Raw genomic sequence first — 20918 nt, 5'->3', positions numbered from 1 at the left:
TAATTAAATAATTAAATAATACAAATCTCCAACTGCCATGGCTTCTTTCTTATGCTAATGTAATTGTTATAATATACCAAATTGAAATTAGTAAAAAATTAATCCCTCCATCCAAGTTTTCTCGTCTCCTATCAAAACCAATTTTTATTCGGTCATAATAAAAAAAATCTATATATTACAAAACATTGTATTTTTTGTATGGAAAGATTAAAACGAAATGGGGACTAGAAAAGTTAGAAGAGTGGGACGGAGGTAGTATATCATATGAAACACACAAGGAAGCCAACTTGGGACAGATTAATGTTTAATAAATTCAGCCCTGAACTAAGACTGATAACAATAGGCAACAATACATAATGCAAGATGATTAAGATTACAATTTTAAGCAAGAAAAACTGTCACAAGTCATTTCATGAAAATCACCATAGACCTTAGTCCCCCACACTTGTAAATGCTTGTTTTCCCTTGAATGTTCCACCCTCATAAGTGCTTCCAAATTACTGCATACAAATTCAAATTTGAAGCTACTGTCCTCTGCTTACTGGCTCAAGTGCTTCAACAGTGACCACGCTATTTCCTCTAATAACCTGATTGACGTAGAACAAACATTTAGTAATGGTCTACCAAAAAATAGAAATGTATATGAAAGGAAAGAATTAAACTTACCACCATGCCAATATCATTTCTCTCATCACCATTCACCTCCACAGTGTTGTCAATCACCAGGTTCATGAACTGATCAAAACCACGAAGGGTGCCAACCACCATGCGATTAGCATTCATCTTAACTGCAATTTAAGAAAAGGAAACACAGAGCTTATATATCAAACCTGGTAGTTACACATGAAACTTAACTACAATGACTACAAAGTAGCCAAGACTTTAACAGTATAGAGATGTATTAATCATACAGGAAGCCTCTTACATATTAAAAACCACATTAAACAAGAATCTGAAGGTATATTAAAACTGTATTTATTTGTCATTATCTAGCAAGTAAATATTAATCATGTACATTAATAATATGGTTATAGCACACCCTTACTTTAAAAGGCCCATAATTTGAAAAGAAATATAAAGATCAACATACAGTTGATCCCCGCAATCTTAACAAAGAGAAGCAAATCTCTTAGAATGTTTTGACATACTGCACTCATGATTGGTTGCCTCATGTGTTGTAATGTTTATTTTAATAGCTATGTTGTGCAAGATTTTGTTACTGTTAAATGATATGCTCTGTTTAGTAACATCTCCCAAATCCCAACACCTTAGGGCACTGACAGAGTTGATAATCTGAAAATTAAATTTTGTCATTTAGGTAACCATTGTTTCGCCCTTTCTGGCCATATAGGTTACTATAATTAGTTTCCTTTAGGTTTATCTCTCTGATTTGGGAAGAGGACACAAACTCCTGGGAGAGTGATAAACAGGGATCTTAGTGTAGATAAGAGCAAAGACTTGTTGTGGGTTTGTGATGTAGGATGAGGTTATGAAAAAGGATTGAAACACGTACTGAGAATATTTCAGCGGAGAATCGGCAGGGGCACATATTGATCCTCAAAATTATCAGGTAACCAATCGTTCATAACATTAATCATCCGACTGGAACTGGGTATTACAAGAGTATATATATTTTTCATCCCTGAACAATATATATCATTTGCATAGATTTATAATGATAAACCTATAACAATAAAGTCAAATTGGACTGTGTAGAAATTATTTGACATCCTGAAAGAGGGAGACAGAGAATCATGTTCTTATATGATCTCTACATTGTCAACTTGTACGTCTTAAATCAGAAGATCAATTTGAGGGGAAACAAGGTCTTCAAAAGTCGTGGTACACAAATCATTAAATAACAAAGTGTAGACTGCCTCATACACAGAAAGCATTGTGACAATTCTCTTAATTATGTTTCAAAATCTAGTTAGGAAAAGTTCCAAAAGTTAAGTTACAGAATGGGGTACAAATTTCACATAAAGTAATTGCACTTGGGTATTGCAGTTGTGGACTTTATTTCAGATTGGATATGGGTTTATGGCAGTCTATACACTTTTACGGCCGGTGAACTGCCAATTAGCAGGGGTGTTGTAATTGGCTTGCTTCTGGCATAATTAAGAGTAATAAAGTGGTGGTTTGAAGGGCCGTGTTGGGTCGGTAGGAGCCTTGCTGTGGGATGGCAGTGCTCAACAACGGTACGGAAAAACATAGTCTTTGCGAGAGATTGATTATCACCATTTAGAAAAACAAATTTTGTCATATTTTTTGTTCGAACAGTAAATCAAAGGAAGTGTTGAGTACTGTTATTTGGCATTACTCTAAACACCTATTCTAAATAAGTTACTTCTCTAGTGCTTCTCCTCACTCCTGGTGTCTAACTAATTTTGTACCATCAATAATAAGCCGGGGAAGTACTTTATACAACCAAAAACAAAAGAATATCACAATCATATTAACGTTAAGCTTATTAATTAATAATAAAATAGACTATAATTGCCAAAAAAAAATCCTAACTTGCAGCCTCTAAGAATGGCTTCAATTGGGCACATTATTGTAATGAAATTTCGAATTGGTTGCGCCTTAATTACAAAGTCTATCCTTCATACTTTCATCCTCTCTCGGTTCCTATACAGCACATTAAGAAACCCTAATAATTAAAACAAATAGCCGATACTAAAGAAAACAATAACAAAATATGCAAAAACTTGAAAGATACTGTAAATATAGGGAATTAGAGAGTACAGTGAAATCAGAACTTACTTTGAAGCTTCTTGTCCATGTACCTATCATCATCACAGAAATTAGAGAGTTAATAAACCACCACGGCAATTAAACCATTCGATAAATATATTATTATATAATAAATAGATACGATGCGAGAAAATAGCTTACTTCTTTAGATCCGGGGGCTGGCCTGAGCGACTCATTGTTATTTGCTACGGAGATTGAACAAAAATAGGCGACGGGAAGTAACAACAAAGAGACCGTGACTGAGCTCAGCAAAACCCTGATATATAAAATTTAAAATAAATACATGTGATATTAATATTTGCATCATTTGGGTTTTCATATGGCCCAACTATAGGTTTGTCAGACAAGACCCAGTTTTATGGGCCTGGGGTTTGGGCTCCTATTTCCGAATGATTTCGGAGTAGATATATTTTTGTTTAAGATTTATTTAATTAATTTTGAAAAAAATCCAAACCAAGTGTAATATCTCTTTAGCCAATTAGTTTGAAATCAGTTGTTTTTACGGTTTATATAGAGTAGCCCAAGTTTATAAGAGCAGCTACAACCTTTGTTACTTAGACAAAATTATTTATGTTCAGTAAAATAATTCATTTAAATATTTATATAAAATAATTAATATATATTATTTTAACTAACTATAAATTAATTATATTTTTACGAGTCAAAAACGATGTTTGATCCCCCCACCCAACTAAACTAAAAGGTCATTTGTTAACTCCTTGAGACAAAAAGAGCTGGACGGGAAGGAGAGCTGTCTTTCAGCTTATTTGGTAAAGTGAAATTCGTCAGCTGAACCATACCTCCTCAAAAATGAAGGTGGATGGTTGATTGGTCTCGTTGACAATAATTTCAAAAAATAAAGTTATATGATGTTGGATGTATCTGGTACATATAACGATGTAGTATTTTTTTTCCTGCGCAAAAGAAACTGTTTAACGTTTTTTATTTTTAAGAAAATATAATAAAATTTAATTTTTATTATCTGTGTATATATATACATTAGTACATTGATAAATAATACTCCCTCCGTCTCACCCAATAATTTACATTCAGTTTGACCACGAAGATTAAGAAATATGTAAAAAGTAGCGAAAAAAAAAAATACAAGTGGGTGAAGTGGTGGGACCCATTAATTTTTAATATTATATAAAAAAGATATAGTGTAGTAAAAAAAGTGTGAAAAAAAGAGGAAAAATGGGAAAGTAGGGGGACTCGTAACTATTTTAGGAAAGTTTTGTAATGTAAAAAAATTAGTAGGACATCCAAAAAAGGAATTGTAAAGAATCTGGTGGGACGCAGGGAGTAATATTATAGTGGTTGATTTTGGAAGTTGGTAATTTATCTAAAAATTTAACAAATAGAAAACTGCAATATATTTTATTTATTAAATAATATTTACTCATTCCGCTCAGATATTATCCGTCCAAAATTTTGAATCAAACAATATTTACTCATTCCATTCAGATTTTATCCGTCCAGAAATTTATATCATTTAGAAATTATTATCCAGATTTAACAAATGACCTTTATTAATTATATGATCATATTATTCAGATATTATACTATCCGCATTTCAAAATAATTATCCAATTCTGATAAAGCAAATTAATTTAAATGTTTATGAAAATTAAATGTATTATATAATCAAGTAAAATTAGAAATTTTATATTGATAAAAATTAGAAATTATATATTTTAATAAATTTTATAAATTTTTATTAAACTAAATTTTAAATTATAGTTAGAATTTGATCAACCCTTCAAATGGAAAAAGTGAACCTAATACAAAAGATAAGAGGGAGTAAATAATGGGAAAGCCACGTGGGAAATATGGCAGGTAAAACTTAAAAGAACAAAGAATGTAATAAAATATCCATAAGAGCATCTCCAACCGCGTTGGCTATAATCGTTGGCTAAATTGGACCTGTAAGACATTATGTAAAATTTGCTGAACCTGTAAGACATTTTGCTTCAATGGTACTGGCTATATTGGTTGGCTATAATCTATATATTCTTAATGGGTGCTAGTGAAGAGTTTGGTTTTCCCATACAAAATAAGGGTACTTCGGTCATTTTCTTTTTGATTTGCCTGCTCCGACCCGTTAACCCATTTGTAATTATATATATTAATTATTAATTGTAGATTACTAATTTGGAGGTATTAAAAGTGTGCTCTTCATAATTTAAAAAGCTTATATTGTTCTACTTATTTAATTCGTATTAATGCTTGGGATACACTTTACATATAAAAGTGTGTTACGTATGGAAATTTTTAAATAGTAGATTTTATTATATATTACACTTGCTCAATCAATCCCATAATCAGTGCTAGCATTTGAAAATGTAATAAATCCGAATATTGATATGCATTCATTGTATTATGATTCACTAAATTTAAAATTCAAAATTCAATATATTAATTAGTTACTTCTTATCTCTTTCGAATTACACATGGAAAGACTTTCTAAGTATTCTAGAAGATTTTTTTTACGATATTACATTCAAAATTCAAAAATTGAAAAGCTGCCTCTAAAATTTCTAATGACATTTTCTTAAAATATTTAAAATTAAAATATAGCTAAAATATTTTCACAAGATGACATAAAAAAAGTAATGTATTAAATATATTGGCCTACTTTAATTCATATTACTGATTGAGTTACTAAACACGTAAGGTTTACATATACAAGCATGTCATGTATGGAAATCCATGTGTGCGTATGTATATATTTGTATAATTACTCACTTCCTATTTTCTCAGATTAAATATGGAAAGACTTCCTAAACATTCTGAAGATTTTATTGTATGATATTGTACTCAAAATTCGATATATATATATATTATCAACTTCCTATCTTTTTCAAATTAAACATGGAAAGACTTCCTAAGCACTATAGAAGATTTTTTGTACGATATTGCATTCAAAATTTAAAAATTGAAAAGCTGATATACCTCTTAAACTGCTAATCGTCTTTTCTTAAAATATTTAAAATTAAGATATAGTTAAAATATTTTCACAAGATTACATAAAAAATATATATATTAGTACACCATTAAATTTGTTAATTAGCTATTTTGATTTATTACTTTTTTCATTTTGATTCATTTAATTGATTTCATATATTTGTATATTTGTCTATCCCCTTCCACTACTACTCTCGCTCTGTATAATTTTCTTTCCTTCACTATTACCGTATTTCAAGATTCTATCCGTGTTGTCCCTTGGTGATGATCATTCATACAGAATAGAAGCGAAGCTGCTTTTACCTGGGTCTAGCAGTTCCAACTCAATTAAAGGTTTCACTCTTTTAAATCAGTGCGGCGGAGAGGCTGGGGATAATTCTCCAGAGTCTGATCAAATAAGTGATGGTCGGGAGTTTGAGTAATGAGGTTCCGGAGATCGCTGTTGATACATATCGAATTACAAGTCTTGGCTTCACTTTGCTACCTTAACTTGGGTAAGGATGAACAATTGTGTTTTTATAGGTTTTGCTATTTCTTTTTTGAAAATTTAATTGTGTAAGTTTAATTATTTTCTTTAATTTGATTGGACACATTAGTGATGTGCTGATGCAGTTGCCCAAATGATTATACCGTCCACTCTTGCAAAATCCAGGAACTAAAACATGTCTGTCTTTATGGTTCTCTAATACTATTATTTTTGTTTGCAAGTATTTTAGTTGATCTTTTACTGGACCCGTAAACGTACTTGGAATTCATCTCAAAACTGAAATTATTGATGGTAATACTTCTCACTTGGCACATTATAGTTGGCTTAATTCATAATACAGTGTTATATGGTTATCAATAGAGTGACTATTAACTCTTTAAGTATATGTATGTATTAGGTGAGCCAAGGAAAAAGTCTGGCAATGGTGTATATGCATTTTTGCATAACAGAATGGTTGTCAAGTGTTATCAATAGAGTGACTATTAACTCTTTATTTGTTGTGTTTTTACCAATGTCATGTACAAGTTTTTGGTATTAATCATAAGTTGTCACCATTTCTTTCTTGGAAACATATGCATCAGGTTAGCACCAGAACATATGTATCATTTTTTTATCAGAATAAAAAAGCTGATATGTGCCTTCATCTAATTCTGATGCTCTGCTTACAGAACGTTAAAGAAAGAGTTGAGCATGTTAGTATGTTTCAATATTAGTGTATTTTTTTTGAAATTTTTTTAACCATTTCTGTTTTGAATTGAAATGGATATCTGAGCTTAGTGGTGGTAGCATCTTCTTCTTTAATAAAAATATAAAACAAAACATTCTTGGAACATATGCATTTGCAGCTCAAATCTTGAAATCTATAGATTTCTCAAACCATAACCTAAAAGTTTAATTATATTTTTTATTATTGTGGATTGTAAGTGTTGTAGGTGAAAGTAGTGAGAGGGGCTATGATTTTGATGGTGGAAGCTTGGAAAAAAAATAGTGGTTTGTGTTTGTCTTTTATTTCTTCTGGATTAAATTTATTTTGATTTTGTTATAGTTTGTCATGTATGATTTCTAATTTATTATTACTATAAATCAGAGGCATAAAGTGTTTGTTAGGAGTAAACAAAAATCAACCAGGATTGTGGCATATCAAGGTTGGTAATTTAATATTTTTATGTTATGGAACCACATTGCTTACACTATTATTTTGTTACTGGTATATTTGATTTTGCTCAAACTTTTAATGTTTGGTACTAATTAGTTTTGCTTAGTGTCCTGTACTTTTTTAAAAATATGAATGATCATTTTGAGATTTTGTTCGTTAATGTGTCATAAAACTTCTATTGATTATTGTGTAGTTAGTGAATTATTCTTTTAAATTTCATTTATACACTAATTTATAATGTGTGTTTTGTGTAATGTGTTCATAGGGTTTCCTATTTGGCTTGACATACTTCTGGGCATTAGCTTGAGGACATACAATGAGCCATTCAAGGTTACAAAGAGTCTCAAGGAGGCCCTATCATGCTCTCTCAGGTTTGAGTTCAAAGCTCATTAATTCTTCATTATTTGTTATCGTCATTGTTGAAATGTCCTCATGTTTTATTCTAAAGTTATATAACTTATTTCTCACTTTAAAAGCAAGATCATTAGTGACCAAGTTGTGTAAGTGCTGCAGATTAATACATGTAATGGAGTCTACCAAGGTGAATTCTTCCCAAAAGACCCTATAAACCTTCAATTTGGACAGAAGCCTGGAATGGATGTTGTGTGTGTGTGTGTGTGTGATTTTATACTTCTTTAAAGGCTAAAATTTTAAACTGTCAAATTGATCCTATTTTGGTGTGCAAACTAACAGGTTCCCCGACTTTGGAGGCCCGACATATAAGTGACGAGTTCAGGATTTAGCATTTGCAAAACAAATTTAGGTGGTAACTGCACATCTGCTAATCGAGGAGGTGAACATTGCACAGAGTTCTAAATTGCGGCATGCTTTTGTTCAACAAATAGACGCTAATCTTCTTTTTGATGTTAAAGGCTACACCATTTACTATCTTTTTCCGTCTATAGACCATACATCTGAAATTGCTAACATAGTCCATACTCCTTCTCAAAACTTGATTTCACTGCCTTCAAATGGTTAGTACTATTAACATAAAAAAAAACACTATATATTGGTGACTTTTAAATTTAATAGTTACAAGCAGGCCATGAATTTCTACTTGTGATCCTCTGCCATTCATTGTTCACAGCGAACTTCTCTTATTGTCGTTGATCACAATGCCAAGGATCAAACTATGTCACTAATGGACACAAAATTAAATGGTAAGAAAATTGAAATGGGTGATAATTCTGTGAATTTTAAACATTAGTTATTTTCTGTAGCTAATTTGATAAAATATTTTATTACTCTATGATATTTCTTGGGAATATTGTTTGGGATATTGCTTTGTTGTTGCATGGTTGATCAGGTTCCAAGAGAAAAGCATGTGGTATAAATGTTAATATTATCTTCCAGAAACAAAGTATAGTCCTTCCTGGCTAATCTAACAAATGAAATGTGTTGTTGTTATGTTATGTCAGGATTAGTTCTTTCTTTAACTCATGCATGTTTCCATGCCCTATAATGATTAAACTTTCGAAGGTAATTTAATAATCATCGAGGAGAGTTGGGCTCATACATGTGTAAACTATAAGTGTTTAGTTTGTTGCATTCTATTTGGTTGAGTAATGTAGGTCGTTACCAGCCTCTGCTTAGTCTTATATTTGTTCTCTCTTTTAGCATGCTCTATTCAATGGTATAAGGTTCTTGCTTTCAACATTAAAAAGTATAAATGGTTTGTAGTATAAATTTAAGGATCATATCGAAATTAAAATCTATTTGGGTCGTAAATGGCCAAAAATAACTGGACTGACAGATGTTTGTTGGTTGATCCTGACGAGGTGAATGCGTCAGCATACTAATGACTTGGAAAAGAGTAGTGCCTTACGGTGGTGCTAAAAGAGGGAGTATTTTTGAGCTAGAATGAATTAGCATAGTTTTTATGCAGTAGATACATGATCTGATTGGTGACAGATGTTCCTGCACCTGATATGGGAACAATTTCATATCCCTACAATATAGTTTTAGCTAATTGTGTATATAATCTTTTATATAATGTAGTGAAATATAATTTGTAAAGAGTTAATATTGTTCAAGGTTTATTATTATTGAAATTTATGTTCTTTAATTTCTTTGTGGCCAAACAAACAATGGTGAGGATACTACAGGAATACTTGAAGTTTCATGGCTAACCAGCAGTAGTAACCGAAAAAAACCAGCAGGCATATAAGGATTCCGGTTTGTCATGATTCATATTTTAGCAATTTTGTTATTATTGAAATTTATGTTATTTAATTTCTTTGTGGCCAAACAAACAATGTGAGGATACTACAGAAATACTTGAAGTTTCATGGCTACTAACCAGCAATAATAACCGGAAAAAACCAGCAGGTATACAAGGATTCCAATTTGTCATGATTCATATTTTAGCAATTTTTCTCCAATTAAAATCCAATTTAATTTCCTTTGTTACAATAATCTTTAAGTGATTCAGTTTCTCATAATTTAGGAATTTGTTGTTATCATTAGATTTTAGATTTGTTGCTATCAATAGTCTCCAATCAAATGCTTCTGATTTCGAAACTAGACATGAAAACACAATAAACTCAGGTATCATCTCATATTTCATTCTACTATTCAATTTACAGGAAAAATTTAATGTGAATTTTTCGTCTTAAATTTACACTTATCAGTTCAAAAGTGAAGAGGCAGAGGTCTAGGCATAATTAACTTCTGGAAGCTCAAAACAAGGATTTACTATTTCACATCTCGCAATGTAAGCAATTTACATTCACGTCCTAATTTGTATTGATATGAAAGACTTTAATGTAGCACGTGGAAATTCAGATGGTCAGGCTTTTGTTTAATATGTAAAACATTTTAATGTAGTTTTTGAACGCAAATATATATCAGCTTTGGTAATTCCGACATGTATTACAGCAAGCACAACTGCCAGACGTAGAGGAAGAGGTCCGGGAATAGAGCAGTTGTATGCGCAGAGGTTTGCCGAGGATTCTCTACCTGTATCTAAACATCAAACCTTGATAAAAGGAGGTAATAAATATACTTGAAACTGATAATAATCTTCTCTTCTCCAGATTTCAAATCAATTTGAAACTGATAATAATCTTCTCTTCTCCAGATTTCTAATTCTTGAATTTTATTGTCGTCCACAGGTAGGTATTCTCCTCTCCTCATGATCGGTTACTATTGTTTCGATTGATTATTACACAATATCTCTTTAAATAAAAATTATAGTTTTGTTCATTCTGATTAAGCACAGGTAGCTATATTCTGAGTAATTCGGTCAACAAGATTTCATTCTGCAGGCAGATGCACAAGTAGGTATCGTCTTATACTCCCAACTCATCAATTTCTTTTTTTTTATGGTGCAAATAACCATTCCAATATAGAATTTTAACTTGAACATTATCCTACAAGCTTTATACAACGTTTGTTCTGGACAAAGTCACATGTATTCTGTAGTACTTTACTTTGACCACGTCAGGTTTCGGTCGCACAAGGTCCTCATTCTGATTAAGGGTTCAGAGGGAAAGAGGTGCAGATGAAGGGCAAAAATACTTTTGCAGCTCCAAGGAATGGCAGGCCACTTGGTTATACTAGCAACATCAACACAAAACCTGGATGTGGTCGGGGATGTTGTTGAGAAAAAAGAAGACAGAAGTAATACCACAATGATGGTCATGTAATTCCTCTGGGGTTGAGCTATACAAGATTGCTTGGAGTAGATATTAGTTTTTTGACCTCGGTATTCCTAGATTAGCTTTGCACGAAGACATTCTGTTACGTGTGTTAATGTTATCTGATTATATGGTGCATCTTACTAATGCATGAAGGTGATTGCCTAATGGAACCAACAAAGACAGAAAATCTTCTAATTACAGAAATTCATATGGATGAATGGGTTCTGCTTGGTCCAGACCTACACCATTGATATGAATGTCAATGACTTTTTTCTGGGTAAGCTATCAGAATTTTATTATTATCTCGGAGAATCTTGAGTGCCTGCATCAGCAATAGCTTGATTTGATGACAGTAAAAGAGCCTGAATGACTAAATATAAAGTAGCTACTGCCACTTAGCAAAAGAGAAAAATAGATGGAGACATGGAGAAAGATAGCTATATTATTTCATTTAAAATAAAATTGAGTTTGTAATTTATTTTTTTTTGGTCAGGGAGTTTGTAATTTATTTGATATCATCATTTAAGAGAATATTTCTATTAATTTTATTAATTGTATATTGTGATTTTATTCAGTCCAAAAAAGTGATTTTCAAGGATGGTAGAATGTTTGAGCTTTTCTTTGAATAGACATGTAGATGAATAAATTATGCTTAATAGAATTTTATAAGAATTAATTTCTTTTTTCAATGTTTCACATGAAAATAATTATTATTTTTAATAAAATAATATTTTGATGACGTATATAATATTTATTCATATTAATAATAAAATAGTAATTTAATAATTTAATTTGACCCGTGTCATTTATAAATAAAATAAATTTAAGTAATAGAAAATTTATAATTGATTAAATAAAATATTTGATTAAGTAAAAATATAAGTAAAAATAATTGATTAAGTAAAAATATAACCATAACAACAAAACAACAAAACAATATAAAAAATATGAATAAAAAAAAACAAAATTTTAATAGATGCACAGCACGCGAAGCGCGGGCAAAAATACCTAGTTTAAAAATAGTATGTTATAAATATTTTAAATTGTTAAAATAGAATATATCAGTTCAATATGGTAATAAATGATGTACAATCTTCCTACAGATTTTCTTACAGACCTGTAGAGGTTCGACAAATTTAGTCATCCATAAGAGGTTGGCTAAATTTATAGGTAACAGGTGAGCATGGTTGGAGTTGAGTTTTTGGAACTGTTGGCTAAATTTTTTTATTTTAGGTATGCCAACTCAACTTTTAGCCAAGGGTTTTAGATGGTTGGAGATGCTCTAACAAAGTATACAAGCAGCGAGAGAAAGAAGCTCGGCAGATTTGCAGAGGATTTTGAAGCTGGTTACCTTGTTGCCGAGCCATCTAGGACCATTGGAGGAGGATCCTGGCTATCTGGCTCGTTATTAATTATTAGCACAACAGAAGAGAACTGTTCAGTCAACTGATGAGAGATAATCAATCCATGTGTATCAGTATTCTAAACATATTTGATTTATTTAAAAGTTTTTGATTAACTGTGATTTGATAAAAAAAATCAATTTTTCAAAGAAAATTCAGTTAATATCTAATAAATCGTGAATCTGGTTGATGACAAATTTCCAATTTCTAGATGTAACCGGTAACCACGTTCCACAAACCAAACCATAAATCTGAACGGCAAGAGGCTTTGGAGCTGAAACATTTGACTGCGAACCGTCGCTATACTCGAGGTCAAATCCATAACATCCTCGAGTGTTGACCACAATTATATTCTTTCCAAAGACCAGAGCACACCACAAATGGCCAACTGCCCATGTCCCATTTGTTGGCCTGTTGGCCAGCATATAGATTATAGACATGACTCATGAGGATCGAGGTTTCCGCATTTCAACTATATTGCAGCTTCAATCCCTCGCTAGTCACTAACAAAGCAGTAACAATCAAAATCAAGCTCGATGACAGTTAGAATTTAAAAAAAAAAGAGAAGTTATTTTCACCTCGACAAAACTATGGTACTGATCTACTCCTTTTTATATAGTTAAGTTTACAAAATGTAATCTGTTTTTACTTTGAAAATCATACGACGTAGATTTTTATTATCTTTTAAGAGGAAATCATACGACATAGGTAATAAAATACTTTTAAAATGCGACACAGGTTCGCTCTCGTGTGCCTTTCATCTGTTTGACTAATTTTGGTTATAAGCTTGGGATGCCTACCAACTAGTGTCTTCATGTCCCCCACAACTATTAGTCCTGCATAGAGGTGGCAATATGGATGCAAAACCATTAAACCAATCCAAACCAAACCAAGATTGTGAACTTGGATCCATTTAAAATCACATTTAGAAAAATGGATTTGGTTTGGTTTTTAGTCTCACATTTCTCACAAAATATGGTTCTAACCACATTTGGTCTCATTTTTAAGATTTTTTATAACTCTCCACACACACTATTATGTTCCTTTTCTTTTCTTTCTTTATGCTAATTATCACACATGCACATCCCATGATTTGAACTCATGATCTTACTTGGAGAAGCCAAGAGCTTAAACCACTCCATCAACTCACACACTCACACAAACTTTTGTTATATTTAGTATTCATTATATTGTGATTTTAGTGTATTAACTTTTGTTCATTATATAAAACTTATTTTTACTTGCTAAACTAGTTACCCATAATTCAAACTAAAACCATAACCACATTTATTAATATATGGTTTGGAAATGGTTTTGGTTCATCTATCCCAACCAAATCCATTTTATAAGAACCAAAACCAAACCAAAACCATATTTTGCCACCTCTAGTCCTGCACCACTTCGTCGTCATCGATCATTCTGGATTCCCACCTTAATTCTGACTGAGATAGTTTTTTTATATATATCATTCAGTTTACACTTTACACGGCGACTCTTATTCATAACTTAAACTCGGCCGCTTGAAGAACCATTACATTAATATATTACAAAATTTTCATGCGAACTCTAATCTGTAGACATTCGTTAGCTTTATATTTATAACTATTTCTAATAATCGATTGCAGACTTGCAGTTGCAGAAATTGTATATCACAAACCTGAGTATTAAACCTCGCACTCGGCACTCTTATTACAGGCTAAAGGAAAAGATCCAGTAAAATTGTTATTGATGTTGTTTCTGACGACTTGTTTCATTGACATGAAAAATAGGCAGACCTTGCTTTATATTCATGTAATTCTCATAAATATCCCTAAACGTTGATTTTAATATGAATAATTATCGATCATAAGCTACGGATGACAGGGAATCTTAAACCAACTACAACTATATAAGGTTGGATTTTGGCCTGCACTGTGTACTCACATTATGTACAATTGTACCTGCATATAATAGGTTAAGTGTTGATTTGTGCAATTTTATATGATTGATTTCTTCTTCACAGATGTTAACACGTCAAATTAGGTGAATGCAATAAATCAAGATGTGAGAGCAGCTAATTTTTATATTACGTTAAAATTATAATTTAAGACAGACAAATCTCAAGGCTTGGATTTTTTTCTTATTTATATAAAAAAGTCAGAAGTCTGCCTTGAAGACATTCCCTACTAATAAGTAGTCCCTCCTACATGCATCCTTTCCCTAAATGCAAAAGACAATAGTCTAGGAATATTATCTCTGTCCCCAACAAACAAAAAGAATGTTGGGGAAGAAGTTTTATGCGGTTAAGAAGCTAGCCAAGAAGGTTCAGTCTATGAAGAAGGTTGATTCTGAACAGTCGCAACGTCATTCTCTGCTAAAAGACAGTGGTGATCACGAAGATGATCAGTACTCCACCCCTACCGGCTTTTTGGCTGTGTATGTGGGAGAGGACAGGAAGAGGTTCGTCGTTCCCACGGGGTACCTGTCTCACCCTTTATTCAAGATGCTGCTAGAAAAGGCGTACAAAGAGTTTGGTTTCAAGCAGATGAGTGGATTGGTGGTTCCTTGTAGTGTCGCTGCATTTCAAGAAGTGATAAGTGCAGTGGAATGTTGCAATGGAAATTTTGATTTCGGAAACTTGGTTGAGGAGTTCCTTTCATAGGTAGATAGATAGTTGCAATCCCCACCACGTATTCTGAAAGATGATATGTAAGGTACATTTGTTTAGGATGAAGCAATGTCGGAATGTCTGTTGACATGTACTCTGGTATCTTAGTACCATAATATGTAAATCTTGTAAAACAAACAGATGATACATACTTTCATTGTTTGTTTTTGTTCTCTGTATAGACGGCTTCAATATGATACTATATTGTTAAGCTCATTGTTCTCTTACTAGATTCAATCAGAACAAGAATGCAGTTAAAACACAACACATGTTTAACCTCTTCTGCCTTGTAAAATCCTCCTAGCTTAGTAGTAACAAATATAGAGCATATCACAGTTACATTACAATTTACAACTACTCAACCAACAAACTAAGAATAAAGTAGTAATATAATAGCAAGTGTGCAATACTAAACTTCAGGTACAATTTTAAGTTAAGTAGCTTGCTCTATATTCCTCAAGGAACTTCCTCTTGTATTTCTGATAGACATTGCCTTGACTCAACTCGGTCACAGTTGGAGTTTTTTAAGCATAAGCGACTTGCTGACATGGTGCGGTGTCCTAGCTCAGCGTATATGCCTTAAAAAAAGCTTTCAGATCGTGGTAGGCACACATACATGAACATGATGCACTTGATAAATATTTCTTATGCGCTGCAGCCTGCAGGCGCCTTTAAATTTCTTTACTTTTCTCAGGGTAGTTGCAGCACAAACACTCTTCCGTTTGCGCAGGTCAACCAAATTCTGCTCTACCGCCTTTAAAAATTTATGCGCCACGAAGAAAATCTTGTATTTTTTCTGAAGGAATCAATCATATACAGTATCCGAACTAATCACAGCTATAGTTTATCTACTTTGTATCTGAATAAACATTTTGTTTTGCTAGCTGCAAGAGTATCTCAAATGAGTATACTTCATGGTATGTTTATACAAGTCATTTAAATTTTAGAGCTATACTTAGTGGTATGTTATACAAGTCATTTAATTTTTAAAGTTTGAGTGAGTTTAAAATTGTGAGGGTTGGGAGTTTAAAATGTCTATTCTGGTGATTTTAATTTATTAATGACTTATAAGTTATTAATAATATAAGAAAAATAAAAATGATTTATGCATAATTTTTATTTAAAAAAAAGTTTGACAAAATTAAGTCAACTAACTTCTCGTTTTAAGTCGGTTTGTACTTATTTCTGACTGAGTTTCACACTTATTATATAAACATACATTTTTGAGTTTAAAGTCGTAAAAACTTTAAGCAACCCTGACAAACAATCTCTTTCAAGTTTTAATACAAAAGAATCTAAAAGACAGGAAAATATTAATTATATATTTGAAGTTTTGTATAAAAAAATCTAAAATAATGTTGCTTTTTTCTCTAATTTCAGAATTTTTTAAATTACGTAATAAATTCAAACGTAGTAGTAATTGTACCTGAGGGCCTGCTATTCTTCATATAAAAATATAGGTCATTGTACAGATTTATATAGAGAAGCTATTGAGAAAATTTTATTAGTCCTTAATGTAACCATCACCAACTAACAGAGAGTGAAAACAAGTTTAGAAGCCAAGTTATTTGCTTAAAAAATGACAGTTGTTCGTGTTTGCTTGACCTAGACGAGCCCAACACTTTGAGGCTTGAGCAACTACAAATCGGCAACCCAGAAGAAATTTAAGCCAGTAATGATTTCTGTCTTGCTAATAATATTGATTTTCAAGAATGGGCATTGGGCAGGACTACAGAAGCCCTTGCATATAGAACTGTTTTATAGCTAAACACATGTAGTTGTCTCACAGTATAAAGCTAAGCTTCCTCCTCTTCCTTGCAACCATCCAAAAGAATGCGCTTCATTTCACTAATTAAATCTTCCATTTGCTTCCTCGAATGCAAGGGGGACGGATAAACACAAGCACAGTCCAGTTCCCCGTCCCTTATTGTATCAAATAGAGCTATAGAAGGGCCTACACCATGAATTGAGGCGCACCCCACATAGTCTTCCAACCCAATTTCTTGACGTAAATGGCTAGTATGTTCAATGACAGGGTCCTCGAACACTGAGATAAGTGAAGTTCTTAGAGCCGCTGACGGTGTCAGACCAGGGTTGTCAATGGCCTTGCACATGAGAAAATTTAGATCAGCCACGTCTGAAAAATGTTTGTTGTTTTTCTTAGCATTAGCGAAAGCCATGTAAGTTCTATTAGCAAGCTCCCACAGATTTTCACCTCCCTGTATGTCGTGTGAATTTATGATGGCAGAATGGTAGAAACCTGCACAAGTATTAATGTTAGGGTCATTTTGCTCCGTAAACTCTCTCCTTCAACACAGGCACAAAAATACCAACAACCATGATTCATAGCCAACTACAGACTTACCCACATGACCAGGAGTAAGTACTGGGTCAAGAAGAGAACGACAGTCAGTAAGTGTTGCAACTGAGTACTTCTCCCATTGTCCTTCAGGAAGGTTTTTCGAGGAACGAGCTGCAATTAATCCGGCAGCCTCCAAGAGCCCACATAGTTTTATCCCTCTTGATTCGCAGCCCTAAAATACGCAAGTTCTGAATAAGGACTGAGTGGATTTTAGGATTCCAAACCAGAATATGATATGAAAAGTTCTGCCATGATTCATCTACTCAAAATTCTTTAAAATTTACATTTAGTAATAGAATCAGCTCCCTAGAGACTTTGTAGAAAATATACAACATTTAGTTCAGCCTCTCGAATTTCTATCAAAATTACAATATAGTACTAGTAAGATAATCAGCTTGAAAGAGACATTTAGCCAAAAATTTACAACATTTTTTTTTGTCACAAAAAAATTACAACATTTAGTTCAGCCTATAACATCACTTTGAATAAATTGCTCTTCCTGCTGTTCTATAAACTATATCTAAATGACTAAATAAAAAATATCCTTTCAATCATGTATGACCCTACTAGCAGTTTTAGGCACACAATGACAACACAATGACATGTGCTTGAATTTCTTACGTGTGGTTTTGCATTTCAACCCACTAAAGTACTAACAAAACCCACTTGAGTACTCAACATGTATGTCAATAATTGTGAACACTGTGTTGTGAATAAGGAGGAGAAGTAGAGCCTGATCTGTTACATTAGGAACCTCTTAACATTAAACTCGAGGACTTGTTGGTTTGTTCGTCCTACCCTGACTCAATTTCACCACATATGAGATTCTTACGATGCAAAAAAAAGAAAATCTGACCCCAGTAGTCAGTATTAATATAAATACTTTCACTATTGACAATAGGAATCCTATATAATAGATTGCGGATAAAAGTGTTTGTAATTTGCAAAATCCTAATTTCAGATAAAATCATTTTTGTTCAGTTTTTGTCACAATAACTCATCATATAAATATTAGCAAGTGTTGTGTGCTCCTCGCCAACCAAAATAAAGACAGCTCCCCTGCTGCCAATGTTCAACATATTTGACTATTCCACTAAGATCCTTGGCATGAAAGACACTAAAACATATGTTTTGGTTGAGCAACGTAAATCATTGCCAAGTATACCTTTTACAGGGGTGATAAGTCGAGTTCTAAACACTACCTCCAGATTCCAGAATCTTCTTTATGCTCTCAGTAGACCAAACTGGAATAACACAATCCCTCAGAGATCTTTATAAAGCTAATATTACAATTTATTTGCCAAGGTTCCTGTACAATATACTGCATCGAATACCCTTAATTTGTAAAAAGAGATATTTATCAACAACTACACATTAAGTCCAAATACAAAACCAATTTGTGAAGCCCTTAAACACCAATGTAGCTGGATAAGTCTCATATTACAAACACATACACAATCAACTCATGTGAAATTTGAACATATATATTAGCTTAAAACATAAGAATACTTACAGAAAGAATCCGACTAGTATCATCCGAATTCATCTTCAACCTCACAAACCGCGACGATCTCGATACCTCAGCATCCACAAAATCCAAATGAGCCAATCTCAAAGAATTCAAAGAGTAACCAAGCATATTCACACCCCGTGCCCAAAACGGCTTATGAGCCTTCCCATCCGGAACACAATCTTCAATCCCCAAACTAACCTCCCACTCTTCTTTAAATCCACCGCTATCCTCACCGCTCTTCATCATCCCCAAAATCTCTCTCAAACACGACAACGCCCCGGTTCTATCGCACGCCGCCGTGTGAATCCTCAGCACCACAGCCCACTCCGATTCACTTAAATTGTACACAGTAACAAACACCACATCAATGCTCTCGGGAACTGAGCCATCCTGATTGATCCAGGCATTGTTGTTCATTTCGTGCTCGACGATGAGCTGGAACGGAGTGAGTGATGACTCGGATGAGTCGTTGATGAGTTGTGACGTGGAGGATTCACCGCTGACGTGGATTGTGACGTCAGGGGTGGAGGGAGTGGCGAGTGAGAAGGTGTGTGTGGTGGAGTTGAAGGAGAGCTTGGAGCGGAGGTTAGGGTGGGAAATTTGGAGATTGCGGAGGGCATTTTGGAGAAAGGGGATGTTGGGAGGGGTTGTTAAGTGGAGGGCTAGGACAGTGATGCCGGTGCCGCCGGGGACTGCTTTGCACCAGCTGTACTCTGTGCCGCCGACCGGGCGGGACTTGTGTTGTTCAGACATGTTGGGTTTAGTTTGAGAGAGTTGCACGGTTGCGGATTAGAAACTTGTGATTATTGGATTGCGATTTCGACCAGTAAGTAGTATCTTAACTTATGACAAGAAGCAACAATGACGTTTACTAGTACCTCTCACTTGTGACAACCACCAAAAATGACGTGTCTATAATTATATAAAAAGGAAAAAATTTAAATTATTAATATTATAAAAAAGGGAAAAAAAACTTGACTCGGTGTTTTGGTGTATTAATTGGTTATGATTTAAAAATAATATATTATTAAAATTTTTGATTATTATAAATATAATATATCAGTTTAATATAGTAATAAATGATGTGTGACTTTTCACACAAAACTCTTACAATCATGTATAGTTTCGACATATATAGTCATTCACGGCTAAAATTATAAATTAGAGATGAGAATGATTTTAGTATGATGTTTTCACGACATTTACTATATTTTTTTATTTTTAGTATGATGTTTTCATGACATTTATTATATTTTTTATTTTTAATATCTTAACTACATTTTTAGTCTAAGGTTTTCGTGGCTGGAATTGCACTCCACATAGGCCATAGCCCAGTCATAAGAGCATTTTGAATGAGGTTGATTATAATCGTTGGCTAAATTAGATTTGCAAGATATTATGTAAAATTTGTTGAATTTGTGAGATACCGTGCTTTCGTAGTATTGACTAGTTAGTTGGCTAATATAATTTTAAAATAATATGTTATTAATATTTTAAATTGTTAAAATAGAATATATCAGTTCAAAATGGTGATAAATGATTTATAATCTTCATATAGATTTCTTACGCATGTAGAGACTTGACAAATATAAAGGTTGTCTAAAATTATATTCCCCCCTCCCCATGGTTGTTTAAGTTCATTGTAAAAATATATTATAGAACTATGCTTTACATGAGTGTGAAAAAACGTGCCAAAAAATGGCGTAAAAAATTGAAGGGGACAGAAGGAGCAGACAAAATATAGATATGGTTGGAGTGTGATTTTTTTAAGAGCCTGGTTGTATTTTTGTACATCAACCCATTTTTTGACTAACGACTTTATATGGTCGGAGATGCTTTCACATTGCATTCACAGCGTTGCGGGGAAGTTATTCTTAATAATGCGGGTGTTTGGCAACAACATAAAAGTTCGACTTCTGGATTTATAAGTTAAAAGCAGTTATTCACACCGTTTGTGTAAAAAGTCAAGAACCACTTAAAAGAAGTTAAGA

The 20918-nt window shown here is 32.9% G+C and overlaps 3 protein-coding genes and 1 long non-coding RNA gene across 6 annotated transcripts; 2 read left to right on the top strand and 2 right to left on the bottom strand.

Annotated features, from left to right (window-relative positions):
* Positions 1-233: 233 nt before the first annotated feature.
* Positions 234-3035, bottom strand: LOC108216332 (probable small nuclear ribonucleoprotein G). The gene is made up of 4 exons (XM_017389071.2): positions 2896-3035; positions 2764-2786; positions 667-788; positions 234-587 (listed from the first exon to the last, which is right to left on the bottom strand). Exons 1-4 carry the CDS (start codon positions 2928-2930, stop codon positions 525-527), a joined length of 243 nt encoding a protein of 80 aa, XP_017244560.1. The 5' UTR covers positions 2931-3035; the 3' UTR covers positions 234-524.
* Positions 3036-5930: 2895 nt separating this feature from the next.
* Positions 5931-11304, top strand: LOC108216880 (uncharacterized). 3 transcript variants are annotated; one of them, XR_010291109.1, is made up of 12 exons: positions 5931-6212; positions 7130-7195; positions 7293-7350; positions 7627-7732; positions 7875-8154; positions 8267-8335; positions 8449-8521; positions 9467-10074; positions 10239-10352; positions 10441-10478; positions 10586-10643; positions 10807-11304. It is a non-coding gene; the product is annotated as an uncharacterized LOC108216880 (long non-coding RNA). The 3 variants fall into 3 exon arrangements; XR_010291110.1 differs by having other exon boundaries at positions 8055-8154; positions 10586-11304; XR_010291108.1 differs by having other exon boundaries at positions 10586-11304.
* A 3358-nt stretch (positions 11305-14662) lies between these two features.
* Positions 14663-15046, top strand: LOC108218265 (auxin-responsive protein SAUR15). The gene has a single exon (XM_017391169.2). It carries the CDS (start codon positions 14663-14665, stop codon positions 15044-15046), a length of 384 nt encoding a protein of 127 aa, XP_017246658.1.
* Positions 15047-16715: 1669 nt separating this feature from the next.
* LOC108215796 (uncharacterized) lies at positions 16716-19778 on the bottom strand. Its single transcript, XM_017388368.2, has 3 exons — positions 18928-19778; positions 17418-17586; positions 16716-17312 (listed from the first exon to the last, which is right to left on the bottom strand). Exons 1-3 carry the CDS (start codon positions 19678-19680, stop codon positions 16849-16851), a joined length of 1386 nt encoding a protein of 461 aa, XP_017243857.1. The 5' UTR covers positions 19681-19778; the 3' UTR covers positions 16716-16848.
* Between the last annotated feature and the right edge of the window lie 1140 nt (positions 19779-20918).

This window comes from Daucus carota, chromosome 4, assembly GCF_001625215.2.
Source record: "Daucus carota subsp. sativus chromosome 4, DH1 v3.0, whole genome shotgun sequence".
Classification (NCBI taxonomy): Eukaryota; Viridiplantae; Streptophyta; class Magnoliopsida; order Apiales; family Apiaceae; genus Daucus; species Daucus carota.
Note: the sequence above shows the minus strand (reverse complement) of the source record. Positions and strands in the feature narration are given on the sequence as shown.

What these genes read in the sequence shown, in the direction of transcription:
- LOC108215796 (XM_017388368.2), bottom strand. Translation starts at nt 19,680, where the DNA reads ATGTCTGAACAACACAAGTCCCGCCCGGTCGGCGGCACAGAGTACAGC. An exon ending in ATACTAGTCGGATTCTTTCT is followed by an intron (nt 17,587 to 18,927) that starts GTAAGTATTCTT and finishes TGCGTATTTTAG; the next exon opens with GGCTGCGAATCAAGAGGGAT. An exon ending in ACTTACTCCTGGTCATGTGG is followed by an intron (nt 17,313 to 17,417) that starts GTAAGTCTGTAG and finishes ATACTTGTGCAG; the next exon opens with GTTTCTACCATTCTGCCATC.
- LOC108216332 (XM_017389071.2), bottom strand. Translation starts at nt 2,930, where the DNA reads ATGAGTCGCTCAGGCCAGCCCCCGGATCTAAAGAA. An exon ending in CAGCCCCCGGATCTAAAGAA is followed by an intron (nt 2,787 to 2,895) that starts GTAAGCTATTTT and finishes TGATGATGATAG; the next exon opens with GTACATGGACAAGAAGCTTC. An exon ending in CATGGACAAGAAGCTTCAAA is followed by an intron (nt 789 to 2,763) that starts GTAAGTTCTGAT and finishes CTTAAATTGCAG; the next exon opens with TTAAGATGAATGCTAATCGC.
- LOC108218265 (XM_017391169.2), top strand. Translation starts at nt 14,663, where the DNA reads ATGTTGGGGAAGAAGTTTTATGCGGTTAAGAAGCTAGCCAAGAAGGTT.